Source organism: Capra hircus, chromosome 25 (assembly GCF_001704415.2).
Source record: "Capra hircus breed San Clemente chromosome 25, ASM170441v1, whole genome shotgun sequence".
Taxonomy (NCBI): domain Eukaryota; kingdom Metazoa; phylum Chordata; class Mammalia; order Artiodactyla; family Bovidae; genus Capra; species Capra hircus.
The window spans coordinates 11039588-11062145 of NC_030832.1; the positions used below are offsets into that span (position 1 = coordinate 11039588).

Sequence of the window (22558 nt, forward strand, 5' to 3'; positions counted from 1 at the left end):
GGATCAAACCTGCGTCTTCTGCATTGAACCGCCAGGGAGGTTCCTGAACTAGTGGTTTCTGAGGTGCTTTCTAATGCTGCTGTTCCAAAGCTCTGAGTTCTTGAATGCCTGCTATCCCCCAGAGCAGGGGGTAACACTCTGAGCGTGGAAGGCCAAGGGATGATGCTGTTTCTAGAGCAGGATGTTTGTTCTCATCTGAACGTTTTTAAGACGGTTTTAAAGAATGCAAGCAAATCAACACCATCCTGATTGTTAAGACATTTTTAAGAATTTAAGAGGTGAAAGAATTTTAAAGAAAAGGCAGGCAGGTCGGCAAGATCCTGGTTTGCCAAAGCGAGTGATGGAGCCTGAAGTGAGATGGTTGTAATGATGCAGGAGCCTTCCCTGCTCGATGAACCTGCCCCAGAACCTAGTCTCTGGCATGAGCATCCTTCTTGGGCAGCCGCTGAAGGAGTTTGAACAGGGGAGGGGAAACATGGGAGGCTGAAGGAGCACCTGAAGCCTGCTGTCATGGTCCCACAGGAGCGGGGCTGCCTCTGGGGATGGGGGTAACAGACAGCACTGGTCAATGCTGATGCCCAGATTTCTGACTCAGGCAACTCTGCGGTCCATTCGCCGAGAGAGTGAGGTAGAGATCCTGAGTGTAGATGTAGACAAGAAGAGCTTTCTCAAGCCTGAGTCCAGAGTTCACGTCAGAGATCCAGACTAGAGATAACGATTTGAGAGCCGTTGACCTAAAAGTGAAACGTGCAGACGTGGGAGTGGACGCCTGTGTCAGGGCGAGGAGGGTCCTGGGGAGCATGGGCAGGAGAGGAGGTGCCCACGAGGAAGCCCACGAAGGGTCCGTTGGAGAGGCAGAAAGGACTCAGCGCTTCCACAGAGTAAAGCATTTGGCTCTTGAATGTGTTATGAGAAGTGTAGAATTGTAATTTATAGCGCACATTAGAGTTGCCAATTTTTATCGTTATGTGAGAGGTTTTTAAGATGTATATTGACATTCAGTGATTGCAGATTATAAGAGCTATTTATCATTGGAGGCTTTACTCTCTGGGCTGTTCTTAACTCATGTAATTTTTAAAAATGCATTGATCTCTCTCCCTCTGTCTTCCCTCACGATGCAGTTGCTAAGTGTCCCTGGGAGCTGTGAGGGCCTGTAAATGCTGATGAAACAGCCCTCGTGTGTTGTGCCCCCAGAGTGTTCTCTTGATTAAAGAAGTTTTATGCCCCAGTTATGCTTATCCCACCTGGATGTGACTTTCCATCCAACTGGGTCGATCTCAACTCTGGTCTCTCCCTCCTTCCCCAGATCAGTCTCCACCCACTGCGTGTTCTGGTCTCTGTGAAGCCAGGCATAGCTGGATGGCTTCTATACCTAAACACTCTCCGAACTGCCTTGGGAACAGGCTCTGTCAGTAAGGTCTCAGCTCCATTTTATAGATGAGCAAACACATAGTCAAGAGAGGAGGGATAGTCTGTGCTTTCCATTAGAGGTTCCCCTAATTGCCCATTGTCTTAGTCCACTTAGGGTGCTCATGGTCCCCTTGGGCTGCTGTAACAACTATAGACGGGCTGCTTTCAACAGTGAACTCTTCCCCACAGTCTAGAGGCTGGGAAGTCCAAAATCAAGGCTCCACACAGCTCCCTCCTCACTGTCTTGGCATAACGGAAGGCATGAGGCAGCTCTGGGGTCCCTTTTGTAAGGGCACTAATCCTATTCATGAGGGCCCCACCCTCATGACCTAACTGCATTGGTGGTTTGGATTTCAATGTGTGCGTTTTGGGGGGAGGGGCACAGTCTGACTCTAACATCTCCCACTCGTCGGAATCACCGGAAGGCTTTGGAACTCTAGGAATTCCTGGGTCTCAGATGGTTTCTGTGTGGTCCACCCCAAGGCTGGTGATTATTCGAAAGCACTGCCCTTCTCTGCACTAAATTTGGATATGTTTGTTGAAAAACAACAATAATGAGGACTTTCTGAGTATTTAAATCAGGGACCAGAGAAGTTTTTTTGTAAAGGACCATTTACTTTTGGAAAGTAAATGGCTTTCCAGACGGTGCTGGTGGTAAAGAACCCACCTTCCAATTTAGACGTAAGAGACTTGGGTTTGATCCCTGGGTTAGGAAGATCCCCTGGAGGAGGGCACAGCAACCCACTCCAGTATCCTTGCCTGGAGAATCCCATGGACAGAGGAGCCTGGCAGAGTCCATAGGGCCACACCAAAGTGGACATGACTGAAGTGACTTGGTGATGGACAGGGAGGCCTGGCGTGCTGCAATTCACAGGGTCACAAAGAGTCGGACACGACTGAGTGACTTAGCATGCGTGCATGCAGAGAGTAAATATTTTCAGCTTTGCAGGCCATGTGGTCTTCGTTGCAACCACTCAACTCTGCCATTGTAAGCAGCTATAAACAATAGGTAAACAAATAGCATCACCAACTCAGTGAACGTGAAATTTGAGCAAACTCCAGGAGACAGTGGAGGACAGGGAAGCCTGGCATGCTGCAGTCTGTGGGCTCACTAAGGGTCAGACACAACTTAGTGACTGAACAACAGCAAGCAAATAGATGTGGCTGGATTTGACCCACAGGGCCAGTTTACCTCCCCTGACCTAGATAATTTGTTTTGTACTTGATGATCAGATAATAGTTAAATTTGCCACTCTTAAGGGGATATTTGCACTTGTGTAAAAATACAGTACAAGTAGATACAGTCCATTCAAGATGAATCAGAGAAGAAGGGCATTCGGCCATGAGTCTGTAGGCCTCTGGAACATTAGCTTGAACAGTTTAGAGGTGAATATTTCTCTCTTTTTTTTTTTTTAAAGTTTTGAGTAGATCATCTAGTATTTGGTGTGGTTGCCCCATAATTTCATCAGAGACCCAAGGTCCTTCCACTTTTCTATTTCCGCTCTCCTGATCACCTCATGATCATAAGATGACTGCTGGAGCGCCAGTCTTCACATCTGTGTTTGAGAAAGAAGAAGACAGGGAGAAGAGTAAACAGGCACTTATCAGCTGGGTCAGATCTCTCCTAAGAGCTTTCTTTCATCTCATTGTTGTTCAGTTGCTAAGCCGTGTCCAACTCTTTGCGACTCCAGGAACTGCCACACATGAGGCTTCCTTGTCCTTTACTATCTCCCTGAGTCTGCTCAGATTCATGTCCATTAGTCAGCGATGCCATCCAACCATCTCATTCGCTGCTGCCTAATTCTCTGCTTGCATCTTCCCCAGCATCAGGGTCTTTTCCAGTGAGTCTGCCAGGAGCACTGGAAAATGTAGTTAATTTTTTTTTTTTTTCTGAACTCTTTGCTCTCCCCAGAAATGGATACTGATTAGGCAGCTCGCATTTGCTGTGACTTGGGAGGGCCCAAAGAATGCCCTACAAGTGCCGCATTAAAGTCCTGTGAGCTCCTGGGTTTACTTGCCGACTGACCCATCTTGTCTCAGCTCGTGGAGACTTAATTCCTGAAGTCTCTGTTCCACAGCTAGCCAAACCTTTCCAGATGCTTCTGGGGTCTAATTATCCTTCACTGTTACAAAGCGAATCCTGGCATAATTGTGATAACCGTCTGTCTATCTGTTGTACCACTGCTTGGGCACCTAGTGCCAAAAAAGCTCTTGAGACATATCTTTTCCTCTTTAGGCAACTTTGGCTGCCATAAAGTTCTTCCCTAATGAAATTTGTCTTTCTCTAGTTTCTGTCTGCTGGAAGTTTGCCTCCTGGAATCATCCAGAACACATCATCTTGGTCTTTCCTTTTCTTCATTGCAGTCTTCAGAGATCCCTACCTCCTCCATCTTTGAGGCTCAGTTTATCATCCTCCATGTCTTCCCTCTTCCTTCTGATGATTTGGTTGCAGATCATCTCTGAGGACCTGTGCTTCTAAACTTTTAAAGTGTGTGTGAACTAGTTGGGGTTCTGGTTAAGACACAGATTCTGAGTCAGTACATCTTGGGTGGAGCCTGAGATGTTGCGTTTGTGCCACCTTACCACATGATGCTGAAGCTCCTGGTTTGCGGATCACATTTTGAGTAGCAAGTTTTCTGGGCATTTCTGAACCTATTTCAGTTCATCTTTTAACAGGCAGCAGCCAAAACCTAACAAAGTTGGTGTGGTCAATTTAGAATAAAGCAAGACTCGTCAACTCCTTTTATTTAAAATATATCAGATACCTTTTAATGAGATCTAAATAGTTGGAGAAGGAAATGGCAACCCACTCCAGTATTGTTGCCTAGGAAATCTCATGGACAGAGGAGCCTGGCAGGCTACAGTCCAGGGGGTTGCAGAGAATCAGACACGGCTGAGCAAATAATACATAGGCCTTTTTTTGGTGACCCTTTCATGGTGTTCACTTAACTTGAATTTACTAAAACCCGTGAGTCTTTATCCCACAGGCCACTGCTGTGCTGTATCTCCCCCATCTTATCTTACAGTGTTGGCTTTTGGGGTTGTACTGCAAAGTCTGGCACTGATCTTTTTAAGTTTCATCCTGTTGTGTTAGACTCATCCCTCAAGTCGCTTGAGATCACTTGATATCTGTCATCCAGGATATTTACGGTGTCTCTTCACTTGGGGGCTTCTATCAGACTCGATAGGCCTCCATTTCTCCATCCAAGTCCACTGGAAACTTCCATCCATTGATTGGCATTCTTTGGGTTTAAATTCTCCCTCCTTCACCTCGTTCACCAGAATATTGATGGTCACCTTCCCAGAGCTCAGATATATGAGATCTGCATTTGGGGATGCAGGGTACTCTTTAGAAAGAGGCAGAATTTATCAGTTACAGTAGAGATGCCTGCTTTTATGGTGAAAGAGGTTTTAAGACATGTACTGACATTCGCTGACCGCAGATTACAATAGCTATTTATCAGTGGAGACTTCACCCTCTGGGCTGCTCTTTTCTTTTTTTTTGTTTCTAATTTTATTTATTTTTGGCTGCGGCAGGTCTTCATTGCGGTGCACAGACTTCTCGCTGTGGTGGCTTCTCTTGCTGTGGAGCATGGGCTCTAGGGCTTCAGTCGCTGTGGCCCACGGGCTTAGCTGCTCCACAGCACACGGGATCCTCCCTGGCCAGGGATCAAACCCATGCCTCCTGCTTTGGCCGGAGGATCCTTTACCACTGAGCCACCAGAAAAGCCCTGGGCTGTTCTTATTAACTCATATAATTTTTTAAAAAATTCTTTGAGCTCTCTCCCACTTCTCTGTTTTGCTTTCTCACGTAGTTGCTGTGTGTCCCTGGAAGGTGTGAGGGCATGTAAAAAAAAAAAAAAGCTGGTGAAATAGCCCTTACATTTTATACCCCTTGAATGTTACCTTGAGGATCACATCTTGATTAAAATGGAAAAGTTTCAGGCCCCAGGTGTGTGTATCCCATCCTGATGTGACCTTCCATCCAGCTGTACTGATCTCAGCTCTTGCCCCCTCCCTCCCTCCTCCTTCCTGGGATTGATTTCAAACCCCGCCCCCCACCCCGCCCCCCGGCCCTGGCCCCTCCCCACCAGCGTGCTGATCTGTGTGATCCAGGCACAGCTGCACAGCTTATAAGCCTGACTGTTCTCCCCACCACCTTGGGAGGAGGTGCTGTTAGTCAGCTCCGTTAACAGATGAAGACACGCAGGCCAGCGAGGATGAATGGCCTCTCCACCGCCATCTGTCACTGTCACAGCGCGCCTGTGACAAAAGCATGGAAAATGCGTCTCTGAGATGAATTGGGCTGTCGGTCTCCGCTGATGCTGGGAGCTGATGTTCATCAGTGCACAGCCTGCCAGATGGTGCCATTCTCTCCTGTACCCATTTATGCACGTGGTACGCTGAGTCCCTCCTCCACGCCCAGCACTGGGCCTCCAGTGACCCAGGGGGCAGACGTGGCCCTGCTGTCACAGAGCTGGTTTTCCTGGAGTGTGAGGAGGTGTTGCCAGAGCCCCACCCCCTTTGTAATGAGAATTTTTTTCACTTTTAAATTTTTTTAATTTTTACAGTGTTGTGTTGGTTTCTACCATACAACAATGCAAATCAGCCGTAATGATACATATATCCCCTCCACCTCCAGCCCCTCTCCCACCCCTGTTCCACCCCTCTAGCTCATCACAGAGCACCGGCTGGGCTCCCTGTGCTGTACAGCAGCTTCTCATCAGTTGTCCATTTTACACATGATAGTATATAGGTTCATCAACATCGTTTTTCTAGATTCCACACATATGCATTAATATACAATATTTGTTTTTCTCTTTCTGACTTCTTTCACTCTGTATAATGGGCTCTAGCTAGGTTCATCCACCTCACTAGAACTGACTTAAATTCATTTTTTATGGCTGAGTCATATTCCATTGTATAGAGGAGATGTACATCTCCTTTATCTGAGATTCCTGAAAAACCTAGGAATAAACCTACCATATACCCAGCAACCCCACTGCTGGGCATATACTGTGAGAAAACCACAATTCCAAAAGACACATGACCCCCGGTGTTCATTGCTGCACTGTGTACAACAGCCAGGACGTGGAAGCATCCGGGGTGGAATGAGAGTTTCAAGGGACTCGATATTTTCTTTCTCTTTCCGTGTTCTCCAAAGGTCTACATCCGGATAAAAGACGACGAGTGGAACGTCTACCGGCGGTACGCGGAGTTCAGGACTTTGCACCACAAGTTACAGAACAAATACCCTCAAGTGAGGGCCTTCAACTTCCCGCCCAAGAAGGCCATCGGAAACAAGGTAGGTGGCACCACTGCTGTGGGCTGGGCAGCTCTCCGACTGGTGCCTCTGTCCTCTCCTTCTGCCGGCGATTTAAACATCTGGGCTCCTCTATGTAACTCAAAAAGTTGGCTGATACAAGAAAAAAGATGGGAACGAAGTAAACAGCCACCCACCATTCATCCCCCAAAAGACAGTCGAGTTACGTCTTGTCTGCGTGTCCAGCCTCTGATCTCTCTGGAGTGGGGCTGCCATACCTGTTCTGCTAAAAGGCCAGAGAGTAAGTGTCTTGGCTCTGCAGCCCCTATCACTTCAGCCAGAATACCCAGCGCTGCCATCATGGCAGCAGCTGCAGACAGTATGTGCGCCCGTGAGCATCCCTGTGTGCCAGGAAAACTTGATTTATTAGAAGAGGTGGCAGCTGGATCTGGCCTGTGGGACATAGTTTCCCAGCTCCTGTTCTGGACCAAAAAAAAAAAAACAGTCTTCTGGTTTTCATCCATGGTTGTCCTGATATTTATTTGGACTTAAGAGTATGGAGTTATTTCCCAGGTAAGGCTTTCTCAGAAGAGCTTGTTTTATTACAGGATTGCTGCCTCATGAGGGTTGGTCACGGACAATGAGCTAGTGTGTTTCTGAGTGTTCATCCTTGTGCCCTGGAGAAAGGAGGCACTAGCCCTCCTCTCTGGTCAGTTAGCATCCATGCATTCATCCAGCCGGCATTACTGAGCACCAGTCAGTGTCACACTGTAAGTGGCCCCAAAGATGACAGCCAAGCTTGGCATAGGGCCCCGCTGTGTTGTCTGCTTCAGCCGGTTGGCATCATTTTTGTCATCCATCACATTTGCAGCCATTCTCCATCTTGGCTGGGCTTTGGATCACTCGGGAAGCTTTCCAAACTCTGCGGCCTGCCCACCCCCCACCCCCTATCCTGGGCTGACTGGCTTGGAGTGAGGCCTGTGCGTGGAGGGGTTTCAAGTGACCCCAGGATGCAGACAAGCCAGAGAGCCCCTGGCTTCCAGTCAAGTAGGAGACAGAGACACTTCATCAGTTGAACCGTATGAAATAGCTTGGCAGGGGCGGTTGAATCAGATGAGATAACATGGACTCTTCTTAGGACCTGGGAGGAATTGGGCCTTGGGTGGGAGTTGGTTTTCAGAGTGTGACCCCTGATCCACAGCATCAGCCTCACCTGGAGCTTGTGAGAAATGCAGGTTCTCAGGCTCTGCCTATAGGTAGTGTGGGAACCTCAGCGCTGTCACATGGATGAAGCCTGTGCAGGTCCCACTGGCCTTGAATTTCCTAGCAAATCCTATGGTCTTTCTCATAGAAAAACCAGAGCAAGAGCTTCTGTAACCCACTACCCACACTCACCAGTTCCATAGAGAAAACTTACTGACCGTTGTGTTTGTATGTTCAGAGGTTTCCGTGTTTAAACCAGATTAGAAGTCTGATCACATCAGGGTCTGCTGCTGCGTCACATCTGTCATGTCCAACTCTGTGTGATCCCATAGTCGGCAGCCCATTAGGCTCCCGTCCTGGGATTCTCCAGGCAAGAACACTGGATTGGGTTGCCATTGCCTTCTCCAACATCAGGGTCTGCTGGAACATAATTTAAAGAGTTATAAAGCAGGTTTGTCTCAGACCCAGAGTAAATCTGTTGTTCCTTTTCTTCTGTTGAAGAAAAATAGAGTTGAGCCCATAAAAAAACAGAAGACTGAGAAATTCTATACTTGTTCACAGCAAGGAGTAAAATACTTCTTATGAAAATGGGGGCAGGGACTGTATTACTGATTTAATCTCATGACTTGCAGGCTCATACAAATCTTGGGACCCATCCAGAGTATCTTTAAGTGTCATAAAATGAAATCCTATGTAACCAACGTATTATCACTGTGAGATGTTCTCATCTGCAGAGAGCATTACCCTGGCGCAGCCCTTGCACGACACCTGCAGGGAACGTGGCCTGTCTGCATCTCACTGAGGGAATTAGTACAAGGCTGGACCGGGGGCATGTCTGTCTTCCACTGTGTTTTCACTTCCTGCTGTAAGGGGGCTTCCCCGGTGGCACAGTGGTAAAGAACCTGCCTGCCAATGCAGGAGATGCAGGTTCAATCCCTGGGTCCGGAAGATTCCCTGGAGGAAGAAATGGCAGCCCACTCCAGTGTTCTTGCCTGGGAAATCCCGTGGACAGAGGAGCCTGGTGGGCTGCAGTCCTCGGGAGCCACAAGAGCTGGGCATGACTGAGTGAGCACTCACGCATGCACATGGCTGCTGTAACCGTTTCCCACACATTTAGTGGCCTAAAACAATTGCAGTGAATTATCTATAGCCAGCCTCAATGGGCTACGATTCTGGCATGGGTGGAGGCTCTAGAGGAGAGGCCACTTCTTGCTGTTTGCAACTTCCAGAGGCCCCCATGTCCCTTAGCTTGTGGCCCCCTTCTGTCTTCAAGGCCACAATCTCATCGCTCTGGTGTCTCTGCTTCTGTTAGCATAGATCTCCTCTTCTGACTCCTCTTCCTCTAATAAGGACCCCTGTGATCACAGTCCCCACCCACCCCCCAAAATCTATGATCGTCTCCTCTCTCACATTCTGCAAAGCCCCTTTCGCTGTGTAAGGTGAGATGCCCTTGGACTCTGGGATGAGGATGAGGAGGGACATCTTTGGGGCCCCACTTGCTGAATTCTTCTCTGCAGCTCCAAGGGACCCTCTCTCCCACTCCATCTCTCCTCAAGCCTTATGGTTGCACAGAACTTAAAGATAAGACAGAGCCGTCCAGAGTGCCACCAGTCCTCAGTGTGCTGGTGTGCCAGGCTCAGGATTAGTGAGAGGAAATGCAGCCCTGAGGGGTCGGAGGAGCCTTCTGGAGTCACGTGACTGTAGACAGAGCGTGAGCAGTCCTGCCTCTCCTGTGTCAGCACACCTGGTGAGAGAGTTTCCCCTCTGAGTGGGCCACCTGCATCCGTGCTCTGGTCTCCCATCCCTGTCAATCTGGGCCTGACCTTCACCAGCAGTGGGCGTTGTGCCTGTGAAATCTATCAGCAGGGTACCCAGGGCAACCCTGTTTGCAAATAAATGAGCTTGGAATAAAGGTGCCGTCTGGATGGGCCTGACCCAGTGATGACTGGCTCACACACACGCACTGGCTGGCTCTTCACCAGACCATCGGTTCTGTTCCCCACGGTTAGCAGTGGGTCTGACAGTTTCCAGTCTTGCTTAGGAAACTCTCAGCTCAGGGCCTTGGCTGCTTGTCTAGTCTGTGTGGCCCTTTAGCTTTTAATTGGCTGGTTGGGTTCTGCAAGCACGAGTGCTCAGGCGTGTCTGACTCTTTGCGACCCCATGGACTGAAGCCCGCCAGGCTCCTCTGTCCTCGGAATTCTCCAGGCAAGAATACCGGAGTGGGTTGCCATTTCCTTCTCCAGGAGATCTTCTTGATGCAGGGGTCAAACCTCCGTCTCCTGCATTGGTGGGCAGATTTTTAACACTGAGCCCACCTGAGAAGCCCTGGTCAGGTTCTGACTCTAGTCTAACTCCCTCTAGTCTGTGCCGCCGCCCCCCAACCCCCATCTGATCTGAGGATCTGTCTGATTTTCAAGAGCAGAATGAATCAGGATTCAGGACCTCAATGCCCAACAGAAGCCGGTGATGAACTCTTCTTATAAGACCAAGTTTTCATTGGCTACACCTGAGTCTAATAACTCAGGAAACCTGCTTTGATACCTTGTGGGCAAAGTTTCTAGAGAGCTTGATTCTCAGTTGAGCCAGAAAAATGTACCCCACCAAAGCCTTTTCTTTGATTGGGTCACTTCACCAGAGGAACACTTGCCTGCCTGGACCATTGAACCATGTATTAATATGGAACACTTGCCTTCCCGGACCATTAAGGCATGTATTAATATGCAGACACACATCTCCAGGTGGGTTGAGTTACATGCACCTTGTTGCTCTCAGCCTTAGACCCGTTAAATGATTCACTGTAGAATCCACAGTCCTGGACAGTATTCAAGGACGTGTTAAACACATTGTAGCCTTTTAAAATTCATCAGATGAGTACCTTTCTAGCCTGAATTTCTGTTTCTCTAGAAGTAAAATGTCATCTTAACCCCAGTTTGAACTTTTAAAAAATCAATTAAATTTACACATTTTATAGTTTCTGGATGCAAGATTTGTCTTCACCAATGCATTTCTTTTACTGCAGTGTGCTATATATGTGTTTAGTTATAAATGCACAGGGAGCCCAGTGCACTCGATGGAGATATAGTCATGCCTTCATGTACCAATCCAGCCCATCGCATTAAAATAGTTTTCTGAGTCAATGAAATATGTATTCCTTCGTAGCCAAGTCAGGCCACAATAGTTGTGTTTTAAAGTTGGTAGTGATGGTTTAGTTGCTAAGTCGTGTCCAACTCTTGTGACTTCATGGACTGTGGCCCACCAGGCTCCTCTGTCCATGGGATTCTCCAGGGAAGAATACTGATGTGGGTTGCCATGCCCTCCTCTGGGGGATCTTCCCAACCCAGGGATCAAACGTGCGTCTCCTGTATTGAAGGCGGTTTCCTGCATTACAATCAGATTCTTTTCCGCTGAGCACCAGGGAAGCCCATGTTAAAGTTGTTCAGTCGGTAAGTTGTGTCCGACTCTGCAATCCCATGGACTGCCACACGCCAGGCCGCACTGTCCTTCACTATCTCTCAGAGTTTGCTCAAACTCATGTCCATTGAGTCAATGCTGCCATCCAACCATCTCATTGTCTGTTTATTAAAATACTGGAGTGGGTAGCCATTCCCTTCTCCAGGGGATATTCCCCACCCAGGGATCGAACCCAGGTCTCCTGCATTGCAGGAGGATTCTTTACCAGCTGAGCCACCAGGGAAACCCAAGAATACTGGAGTTGGTAGCCTATCCCTTCTCCAGCAGATCTTCCCAACCCAGGAATCAAACCGGGGTCTCTTGCACTGCAGGCAGATTCTTTGCCAGCTGAGTTACCAGGGAAGCCCCTAAAGTTACTTACTAACTATTAATATCTGAGGCATGGGACTGTATCACTCAGGATGGGCTTGGGTTGTTGTTGTTGTTCAGTCACTCAGTTGTGTCTGACTTTCTGCAAGCCTGTGGACTGCTGCACGCCAGGCCTCCCTGTCCCTCACCATCTCCCAGAGTTTGCTCACGTTCATGTCCATTGAATCAATGATGCCATCCAACCATCTCATCCTTTGTCAGCCTGCTCTTCTTTCATCTTCAGTCTTCCCTGGCATCAGAATCTTTTCCAGTGAGTCGGCTCTTCACATCAGGTGGCCAAAGTATTGGAACTTCAGCTTCAGCATCAGTCTTCCAACGAGTATTCAGGGTTGATTTCCTTTAGGGTTGACTGGTTTGATCTCCTTGCAGTCCAAGGGACTCTCAAGAGTCTTCTCCAGTACCATGATTTGAAAGCATCAATTCTTCAGCACTCAGCCTTCTTTATGGTCTAACTCTCTACTATAAAGACCTTGAGCACGTGGACCTTTGTCAGCAAAGTGATGTCTTTTTAATACAATGTCTAGGTTTGTCTTAGCTTTCCTGCCAAGAAGCCATCATCTTCTGATTTCATGGCTGCAGTCACCGGCTGCAGTGATCTTGGAGCCCAGGAAGAGGAACTCTGTCACTGCTTCCACCTTTTCCCTTTCTGTTTGCCTTGAAGTGATGGGACCAGATGCCATGATCTTAGTGTTTTTAAGTTGGCCTTTTCACCCTCCTCTTTTACCCTTATCAGGAGGCTCTTTAGTTCCTCTTCACTTTCTGCCATTAGAGTGGTATCGTCTGCATATCTGAGGTTGTTGATATTTCTCCCAGCAGTCTTGATTCCAGCTTGTAGCTCATCCAGCCCAGGATTTCACATAATGTGCTCTGTATATAAATTAATAAACAGAGTGACAATAAACAGCCTTCTTGTACTCCTTCCCCAATTTTGAACCAGTCAGTTGTTCCATATAAGGTTCTGACTTTTGCTTCTTGGCCGGCATACACGTTTCTCAGGAGACAGGTAAGATGATCTACTGTTCCTGTCTCTTTAAGAGTTTTCCACAGTTTCTTAAGGTTCGACTGAGGTAACAAACAGCACCGTGATCTTGGCAGCCCAGAACAACCCAGGCTCACGCTCAGGGTCCGCCACGTGTCGTTGGTGAGGCGCTCTGCTACTCGCAGCATCACGGCCCAGGCTACCGGAGCCTCCTCTCTCCACAGTTGTGGCAGCAGGGCAGGGGACAGGCAGGCCGGATGCTGGTCCTTACAGCTTCTGCCTGCAAGTGGGCACATGTCCTTGCTGTTCTCTGGCCTCTGTACCCGCCCTTCCCTCTGCCAGGAATGACTTTCCCCCGATCTCTGCCTGGACTGCTCCCTCAACGTGTGAGGGCTCAGCTCAGCGCCACTCCTCAGAGAGACGTCTTCCCCAGCATCCTTGTCCCTGCCGCCCCCTCAGTCAGTCTCTAGCCCATTGCCGTTTTCATTTTCGCCCAGCCTCTCCCGGCACATACTGTGAGTGGAGATGGTTTCTTTGTGTCTTTGAGTAGCATCTTTCTCTCTGCCCTGGAATGGAAGCTCATGAAAGCTGCTCTCTCCAGCTCCTAGAATAGAACCCAACACCCCAGAGACGCTCATGGCCTGAATGAATGACTACATGAACAGAAACGAAATGGAAAAGTTTCCCTTTTTCTCTCTTTACTTCACTGGGTCTTGGCACAAATGTAGAAAAATCTGAATTCCAAAAAGAGTAGAGGAACTTTCAGGTTATGTTCAGAGGTTGTTCCCATTCTGCTTTTGCCCGAGTGTTTCTTGGAGGATGGGCAGAAGACCAGCAGGCCTTTACAGACAGGAAAGCTGGCTGCCTAGTGACCAACGGTCGTGGCTTGAGAGCTCTCTGTCCAAATGGATTTGACTGGTACGAGGACTTAGGTGGAAGACATGTATTTTGATGATACTACTAAAAATCTCCATTATTGCTCAGTGAGCAAATGAGAATTAAGGGCCAGTCGTTCCTTCTTAGGATAATGGAGTCAGTCTCTGAGAGTTCATTTGGCACAAAGGCAAGGCGAATCGCTTTCCCCCGAGCCGCAGATAATTCAACTTGTTGGAGAAATTATGCATTAAAATTCTCATTAAAACACACACACACCAGTGTGCTGTGGAGGAACCGACAGGCACTCGCTGAGCCATGGAAAACGCCTTGCAACTCCCTAGAGGCGTAAATTTCAATTCAGCCACCGGGGCCAATGGCAGGACCCCAGCAGAGGTTGGAGACAGCAGCAGGGACGAGCAGGCATCTGGAGGAACACAGAGGTGAATTCTTCCCCTCGGCAAACACGTCGCAAGGTCAGGACTGTCATGCTAGGTGTGCGGAGTCGAGGGTGTTTCAAAGTGTGGTCTCTGCCTTCACAAAGTTCACAGTCCTGTGGGGGGAAGAGCTAGCGAATCCTGCAGACTGGAGTGGGGTCCCAGTGAGCTCAGAGGAGAATGAGGAGGGGGAGTCAGGGTTGCTCTCTGTTGGAGGGACAGTGCTCAAAGAGCCGGCAGGCATCCTGGTGATGAGTCTCACACAAGGGAGCAGGTGGGAATGCAGGCAGTTGTGGGGAGGTCCTCCCCGTCCGTGTGCCATTCCCTCTGTGCCTCTGTGTTAGCCTCTGATGATTGCCTGCTAACAAATACCACAGACCTGGCAGTTGAGAGCACCATAAGTGTGTTGTCTTATAGTTCAGGAGGTCAGGAGTCTGAGCCAGGTCTCACTGGGCTGAAGTCAAGGTGTGGGCACCGCTGATTCCTTCTGGTGGCTCCAGGGAAGAATGGTTTCCTGGCCTTTTGCAGCTTCTAGAGGCTTCTCGCATTCCTTCGCCTGTGATCCCTGTCTCCATCTTTAGTGCCGCGTATCTCTGACCACTTTGCCGTAGTCCCATTTTCTGCTGACCACACCAGGGGAAGGTTCTCTGCTTTTGAGATTAGTTGTGGTCCAACCAGGTAACCCAGGAACATTTCCCCGTCTCGTGGTCCCTCACCACCTCTGCAAAGTCCCTGTTGCTATGTGAGGTAGTGTAGCCAGGTCCTGGAGATCTGGGTGAGAGCGTCTCAGGGAAGATGATCAAATCAGTCAATCTTAAGGGAAAATCAACCCTGAATACTCGTTGGAAGGACTGATGCTGAAGCTAAAACTCCAGTATTTTGGTCATCTGATGTGAACAGCTGACTCATCAGAAAAGTCCCTGATGATGGGAAAGATTGAGGGCAGAAGGAAAAGAGGGATCAGAGGATGAGGTGGCTGGATGGCGTCACCGATGCAATGGACATGAACTTGGGCCAACTTCGGAGATGGTGAGGGACAGAGAGGCCTGCCGTAGGGGTGCCAAGAGTCGGACATGACTGAGTAACTGAAAAACAACATCTCAAGGGAAACATTCTTCTGCCTGCCTCATACCTCCTTCCTTGCCTGGAGCGGAAAGCCATCACCATGACCTCGCTCTGCAAATGAAACAAGAGACACAGGGAGGGGAAGTGACTTGCCCAGGGTCATCTCGCTCAGGGGTATCAGGGCTGCTGTGTCAGCCCAGGCAGACAGTCTGCAGGGCCCTACGCCTTCACCCTCTCACTACAGATCTGCCACGCAGGATGCTGGGGAGCGGGCGAATGTAGATTATTTAGCCATTGCTCAGTTGGTGGACATTGACATTGATTTCTTAAGTCAGTTTCTTTATTTTTTAATTTTTTAGAAATTGAAGTCATGCAGTCATGCAGTCATCCACGAGTCATGCAGGATCCTATTAATAGTTCCTCCACCTGGGGTTGAACCCAGGTCCCCTGCAGTGGAAGCACAGAGTCTTAATCACGGGAAGACTGCCAGGGAAGTCCCTTAAGTCAGGTTCTTAACCTCGCTGGTATGGAAATCAGGGAGCAGGCGAAGCCAGAGCCCTTGCTTGCCTCTCCCTTCTGCTGAACCATCTAGGTTCACCCACCACCCACCCTCACTTAGGGGCCATTTTTAGAGCTAGGAGCTGGGCCTTTCCAGTCGACCCGCAGGCCTCTAAACCTCCCTGATAAACCCAAGTGCGTGCAGTACCGTTCATCCACCTGTCTGTGTGTGTTCCTTCTGCAGGTCTTTGCCAGCCCTGAGAGTAAAACAGAAAGGATAAAGGTTCTCACTCACTCACGAGCCGTGTGTGCTTAGGCAAGTTTTCTGACCTCTCTGTGTCTCAGTTACCCCTTCTGTGTACCAGGGGTCGCGTCAGCATTTCTTTCCTAGTGTTGTTATGAGGATTTGAGGTGGTAATATGTCTACAGTGCTCACAACTGTGCCTGTACATGGTAAGTGCTGCGTGCCACTTGGTTAAAGGGGACGTGTGGCTCGGTAGTGAGATGGAGCAAGTGGACACATAAGCACGCACATCTTTCCTGTAGAGGATTGTGAGACTCTGAGCCCAAGTAGTGGACAAGCATGACATAGGTGGTCTGTCCAGAGCCCCCTCACTTTTGTGTGCATATTAATGCCAGCCATCCTGTGCCTGGCTTGTATACTGAAGGCTCTGTAGTCATTTTCTCATCATGTGGTTCTTGCCAGGCCCTGTAAAAGGATGTCTTATAGATGAAGAAACTGGCTCGGCTGCTGTAAGCCTCCCACCCAAGGTCCCGTGGCTCCCATCAGGGATCAAGTCCGGTTCATGCTGATGGCCCTGTGCCTCCTGGTCGAGAAGCCCACGTGACCACCCCCTCACCCCGAACCCAGACCCAGGAGCCAGCACCGCAGGGAGTCACGTGGTACCACAGGTTTCTCTGAAGAAAGGCAACGTCTCGGGGGATTCTCCCAGGAGCACCCTCATGTGGGGAAAAGATCCAGAAGGCAATGCAGATATGGCCACCCAGTCAGAACCGAGACACAGGGAACGCAGACAGTGTCCCCGGAAACTCACAGTTTTCCAGAGAGAAAAGACGCTTCAGCTGAATGAAGCCATAAACGCAAGCTTGTTTCTCTTTTGACGCCCTGCCAACTGCTGTGTAAATAGTCCCAGTACTTAATGTATTAAACAAGAAGGAGAAAGAAATTGGGCTCATTATACACCACCCATTTGCGTTTCCCTTTAATACAGTGAAGAGCCTCTTAAGACATTTTCCAGAGAGCAGTTGCCAAGTTCATCTGGCCAGAAAAATTGTCTCGGGAGAGAAACAGTGCTGAGCCTCGGATCTAGACTATATATGCCTATGTATGGAAATATGGATTCTTAGGGGGACTACTCTATAACATCTAATTAAAATCCAATTTAAAAAGATCAAGATCATTTTATAAACGAATAGTCCAGAGCCTCAGCTAGAGGTGTAGTTACCACTTTGTTCCCATCCCTCGCATTTCCTGTATAAGAGTTTGATTCCAGGAGGACCATCCTGGTGGTCTCAAGTCACAGACCTTGCAGGTGCCAGCTCCTCCAGGAAGCCTTCCCTGAACCCAGAGTGTCAGCTGTCTTTCCCCTGACTTCCTTTTTCATGCTCCCTCTGGGCTGCCTGATGCACAGTCCTCTCTCTGCCCCTGTTAGCCCATGGAATTAGAGAGCAGGACCAGGCCTGCTGAATCTGTCTTCTCAGCATCTCACTCAGTGCCTGGCACATAGTAGGTGCTGCGTTAAATGTTGTTTTCTTTTTAAACGTTTATTTATTTTTGGCTGTGCTGAGTCTTCATTGCTTCGTGCAGGCTTTCCCTCTTTGTGGCAAGTGGAAGCTACCTCTAGCTGCAGTGCGTGGGCATCTCATTGCAGCGGCTTCTCATTGCTGTGGCTCCCTCAGTAGTTGCTGCCCGTGGGCTCAGTAGTTGTGGCGCACAGGCTTAGTTGCCCTCTTGCCCCACAGCAGGTGGAATCTTTCCAGACCAGGGATCAAACCCGTGTCACTTGCATTGGCAGGCAGATTCTTAAGCACTAGACCACCAGGGAAGTCCAAACGTGTTTGATGAACAAATGAACTTAAGCTCCATCGATACCCGACACTTGTGTTCTGTGGCTTCAGTTCCCTTTCTCTGTTCCCTGCATCACTGAACACGTAACAGCTCTTTTATTTATCTTCTGGGAGCGTGTATCAAAAAGCTGTAAGTGTTGCAGAAGATCCCGCATGCCACAGCACTCAAAGCTCTTTGGTAATTGCGTTTAGAAAGATGCTCAGGCCCTACCTGCCCTCTGGATGTAGACCCAACAGTGAGAATATTTGCAGGAGGGTCTGTAGAGACATTGCTTCAGCTGTACCTTGTGACTCCCCAGGGCCCTGGCCCCCTAGTTCACCAGCCAGCTTCCCCCTCACGCCGCTTTGGCTGAGGCCTCTGCTGCAACAGTGTGGAACCCATTGGTTTGGAAATGGCCGTGAATTATAGAACACTGGACTCGCTTCTGGGCATTAAGGGTTTCCCCACATATTTCCAGGGCTGTTAAATAACTTGTATGTCACTGTTTAATCTCCCTTCCAGCTCTGAAGGACCTTCTGAACATCCTTAATCCACGTTATGTCTGCTTTCCCCGCCTCACATTTGTGGACAACTGCTTAAAATCACAACCCAGAAGAGCACCTCTCAGTTTCATTTACGTCTCCAATAAGTAAGAATAATTGCTCTCTTCCCCTTAAGTGTTCCCATTGACAGTAGGGAGCTGTGTGTTGCAATGTCGGTTCATCTTAGCAACTAGGGAGAAACATCTGTAGTTTCTGAAGTTGCCACCATCTTAGTTATGTCCCCATTGCCAGGTTTCTGGGGTCAGAATTCCTCATGTATTCAGAGGGAGCCACCTGCTTCCCCTTGACTTTCTCTGCAGCATGTGCACTTTTATTTTATTTCTTTCAATATTTATTTATTTGGCTGCACTGGGTCCTTGTTGCAGCATGCAGGCTCTAGTTCCCTGACCAGGAATTGAACCCTGCCTTCAGAGCACAGTGTCTTAGCTGCTGAACCACCAGGGAAGTCCACGTAGGCATTTTTAGAAGCTTGGCAATTTGGCAATTTGGCTTCTAAATTGCCAGAGGCCAAGAGGCTAAGGATGTGGGCTTTGATGTGTCATTAGCCGCAATTAGACCCTGTCTCTGATTCCCTGGTGTCTCAGATGGCAAAGTGTGTGCCCGCGATGTGGGAGATCCAGGTTTGATCCCTGCGTGGGGAAGGTCCCCTGGAGAAGGAATGGCAACCCACTGCAGTATTCTTGCCTGGAAAATCCCATGGATGACAGAGCTTGGCAGGCTACAGTCCATGGGATCGAAAAGAGGCGAACAGGACTGAGCGACTTCACTTTCCTTTCTTTGCCTTTCTGGCATACACTGGCCACGTGACCTCAGGCCAGCCTGTGACTCGGTTGTCTCAGCGGTCACTTGGGATGAGGGCTTTTGTGATGATCCAATGAGGTGCTGCTACTTAGCTGTTAACCCAGGACCTCAAACGCTAGCTTGAAATAATACGTCTACAGAGAAGCCTCCCTAATTTGGTTGCCACTCTTCTGTAACCTCTGACGAGTCAAACAGGCATGCTGGGTTCTCTCCTTCCTTCTGTCATCTTCCTCTCCCTCTTCATTTCTCTCGTTGCTATGGTGGTGGTTTTTTGTTGTTTTTTAAACTGAGGTATAGTGTAACTCCAGTCTTAAGTGTACTGCTTGATGGATTTTAACAAAATGAACACAGCTATGCTGACAGCACAGAGACCAAAGCGTAGACTGTTGGCGGAACTCCCAGCCTCCACTTGTCGCTCTCCGCGCAGGAGTTGCCACTCTCCTGCTGTCTAGTACCGTCGATTCATTTTGCCTGGTTTAGAATTTGACATCAGTGGGATGATAGAGTCTGTCCTCCTCTGTGTCTGCCTTTCTCTCGGCATCACATCTGTATGATTCATTCGTGTTCTTGCAAGGGACAGTCTGTTTTTTCATTGCTGTGTAGTATTCCATTGCATGGAAAGTTGCATTATATAAATTCCATTGGGAAGATTCCATTGTATGAGTATATCAAAATGTTTTGTGTTGTTGTTGTTGTTGTTGTTTGACTGTTGCTGGATATTTGGATGGCTCAGTTATATGTAGTGCTTACTTAGCGACCTTGTACCGAGATGTCTTCCAGTGGAGATCAGCCCTGATTTCTGTGGGTCTATACTCAGGAATGGAATTGCCAGGTCAGAGGATGCACATGCTCCACTTAAGTAGAGACTACCAGAGAGCTTCCCAGAGTGGTTATCCAATGGTGTATTATTATACAGTGATGAATTCTTAAAGGAAGGGGAAAAAATGTAAGAAAATTAGAGATTCCAAGAGAACATGTTATGCCAAGATGGGCACAGTTAAGGACAGAAATGGTATGGACCTAACAGAAGCAGAAGATATTAAGAATAGGTGGCAAGAATACACAAAAGAGCTATACAAAAAAAGATCTTCAGGGCCCAGATAACCACGATGGTGTGATCATTCACCTGGAGCCAGACATCTAGCAATGTGAAGTCAAGTAGGCCTTAGGAAGCGTCACTTTGAACAAAACTAGTGGAGACGATGGAATTCCAGCTGAGCTATTTCAAATCCTAAAAGATAGTGCTGTAAAAGTGCTGCCTTCAATATGCCACCATATTTGGAAAACTCAGCAGTGGCCACAGGACTGGAAAAGGTGGTCAGTTTTCATTCCAATCCCAAAGAAAAGCAATGCCAAAAAATGTTCAAAATACTGCACAGTTGCACTCATCTCACATGCTAGCAGGGGCTTCCCTGGTGGCTCAGACGGTAAAGTGTCTGCCTGGAATGCGGGAGACCTGGGTTTGATTCCTGGGTCAGGAAGATTCCCTGGAAGAGGAAATGGCAACCCACTCCAGTACTCTTGCCTGGAAAATTCCATGGACAGAGAAGCCGTGTAGGCTACAGTCCATGGGGCTGCAAAGAGTCTAACAACGACTGAGCAACTTCACTTCACTTCACTTCATATGCTAGCAAAGTAATGCTCAAAATTCTCTAAGCCAGGCTTCAACAGTACATGAACCAAAAACTTTCAGATATTCAAGCTGGATTTAGAAAAGACAGAGGAACCAGAGATCAAATTGCCAGCATCTGTTGGATTATAATCCAAAAAGCAAGAGAATTCCAGTAGAACATCTACTTCTGCTTTATTGACTATGCTAAAGCCTTTGACTGTGTGGATCACAACAAACTGTGGAACAGTTTGGAGATTAAAGAGATGGAAATACCAGACCACCTGACCTGCCTCCTGAGAAGCCTGTATGCAGGTCAAGAAGTAACAGTTAGAACTGGACATGGAACAAGGGACTGGTTCCAGATTGGGAAAGGAGTACGACAAGGCTGTATATTGTCACCCTGCTTATTTAACTTCTAGGCAGAGTACATCATGAGAAACGCTGGACTGGAAGAAGCACAAGCTGGAATCAAGATTGCCAGGAGAAATGTCGATAACCTCAGATATGCAGATGACACCACCCTTATGGCAGAAAGTGAAGAGAAACTGAAGAGCTTCTTGATAAAAGTGAAAGAAGAGAGTGAAAAAGCTGGCTTAAAGCTCAACAAGCAAAAAACAAAGATCATGGCATCCGGTCCCATCACGCCATGGCAAATAGATGGAGAAGCAATGGAAAGAGTGAGAAACTTTATTTTCTTGGGCTCCAAAATCGCTATAGATGGTGACTGCAGACATGAAATTAAAAGATGCTTACTCATTGGAAGAAAAGCTATGACAATCCTAGGAAGCATATTAAAAAGCAGAGACACTGCTTTGCCAGCAAAGGTCCATCTAGTCAAAGCTATGGTTCTTCCAGTAGTTGGGTATGAATGTGAGAGTTGGACCATAAAGAAAGCTAGTTCAGTTCAGTCACTCAGTCGTGTCCGACTCTGCGACTCCATGAATCGCAGCACACCAGGCCTCCCTGTCCATCACCATCTCCCGGAGTTCACTCAGACTCACGTCCATCGAGTCCGTGATGCCATCCAGCCATCTCATCCTCGGTTGTCCCCTTCTCCTCCTGCCCCCAATCCCTCCCAGCATCAGAGTCTTTTCCAAAATGAGTCAACTCTTCGCATGAGGTGGCCAAAGTACTGGAGCTTCAGCTCTAGCATCATTCCTTCCAAAGAAATCCCAGGGCTGATCTCCTTCAGAATGGACTGGTTGGATCTCCTTGCAGTCCAAGGGACTCTCAAGAGTCTTCTCCAACACCACAGTTCAAAAGCATCAATTCTTCGGCGCTCAGCCTTCTTCACAGTCCAACTCTCACATCCATACATGACTACTGGAAAAACCATGGCCTTGACTAAACGGACCTTAGTCGGCAAAGTAATGTCTCTGCTTTTGAATATGTTATCTAGGTTGGTCATAACTTTTCTTCCAAGGAGTAAGCGTCTTTTAATTTCATGGCTGCAATCACCATCTGCTGTGATTTTGGAGCCCAAAAAAATAAAGTCTGACACTGTTTCCCCATCTATTTGCCATGAAGTGATGGAACCGGATGCCATGATCTTGGTTTTCTGAATGTTGAGCTTTAAGCCAGCTTTTTCACTCTCCTCTTTTACTTTCATCAAGAGGCTTTTTGGTTCCTCTTCACTTTCTGCCATAAGGGTGGTGTCATCTGCATATCTGAGGTTATTGATATTTCTCCCGGCAATCTTGATTCCAGCTTGTGCTTCTTCCAGTCCAGCGTTTCTCATGATGTACTCTACATAGAAGTTAAATAAGCAGGGTGACAATATACAGCCTTGATGTACTCCTTTTCCTATTTGGAGCCAGTCTGTTGTTCCATGTCTGTTTCTAACTGTTGCTTCCTGACCTGCATTTAGGTTTCTCAAGAGGCAAGTCAGGTGGTCTGATATTCCCATCTAAGCACCAAAGAATTTATGCTTTTGAACTGTAGTATTG

The 22558-nt window shown here is 48.1% G+C and overlaps 1 protein-coding gene across 2 annotated transcripts in view; it reads left to right on the top strand.

The window, feature by feature from the left end:
- SNX29 (sorting nexin 29) overlaps positions 1 to 22558 on the top strand; it is a 603176-nt gene that overhangs the window by 476702 nt on the left and 103916 nt on the right. For both annotated transcript variants that reach the window (XM_018040633.1, XM_018040634.1), the window contains one exon: positions 6575 to 6715. In XM_018040633.1, coding sequence (XP_017896122.1) covers positions 6575 to 6715 — 141 coding nt within the window. The remainder of the gene's footprint in view (positions 1 to 6574; positions 6716 to 22558) is intronic.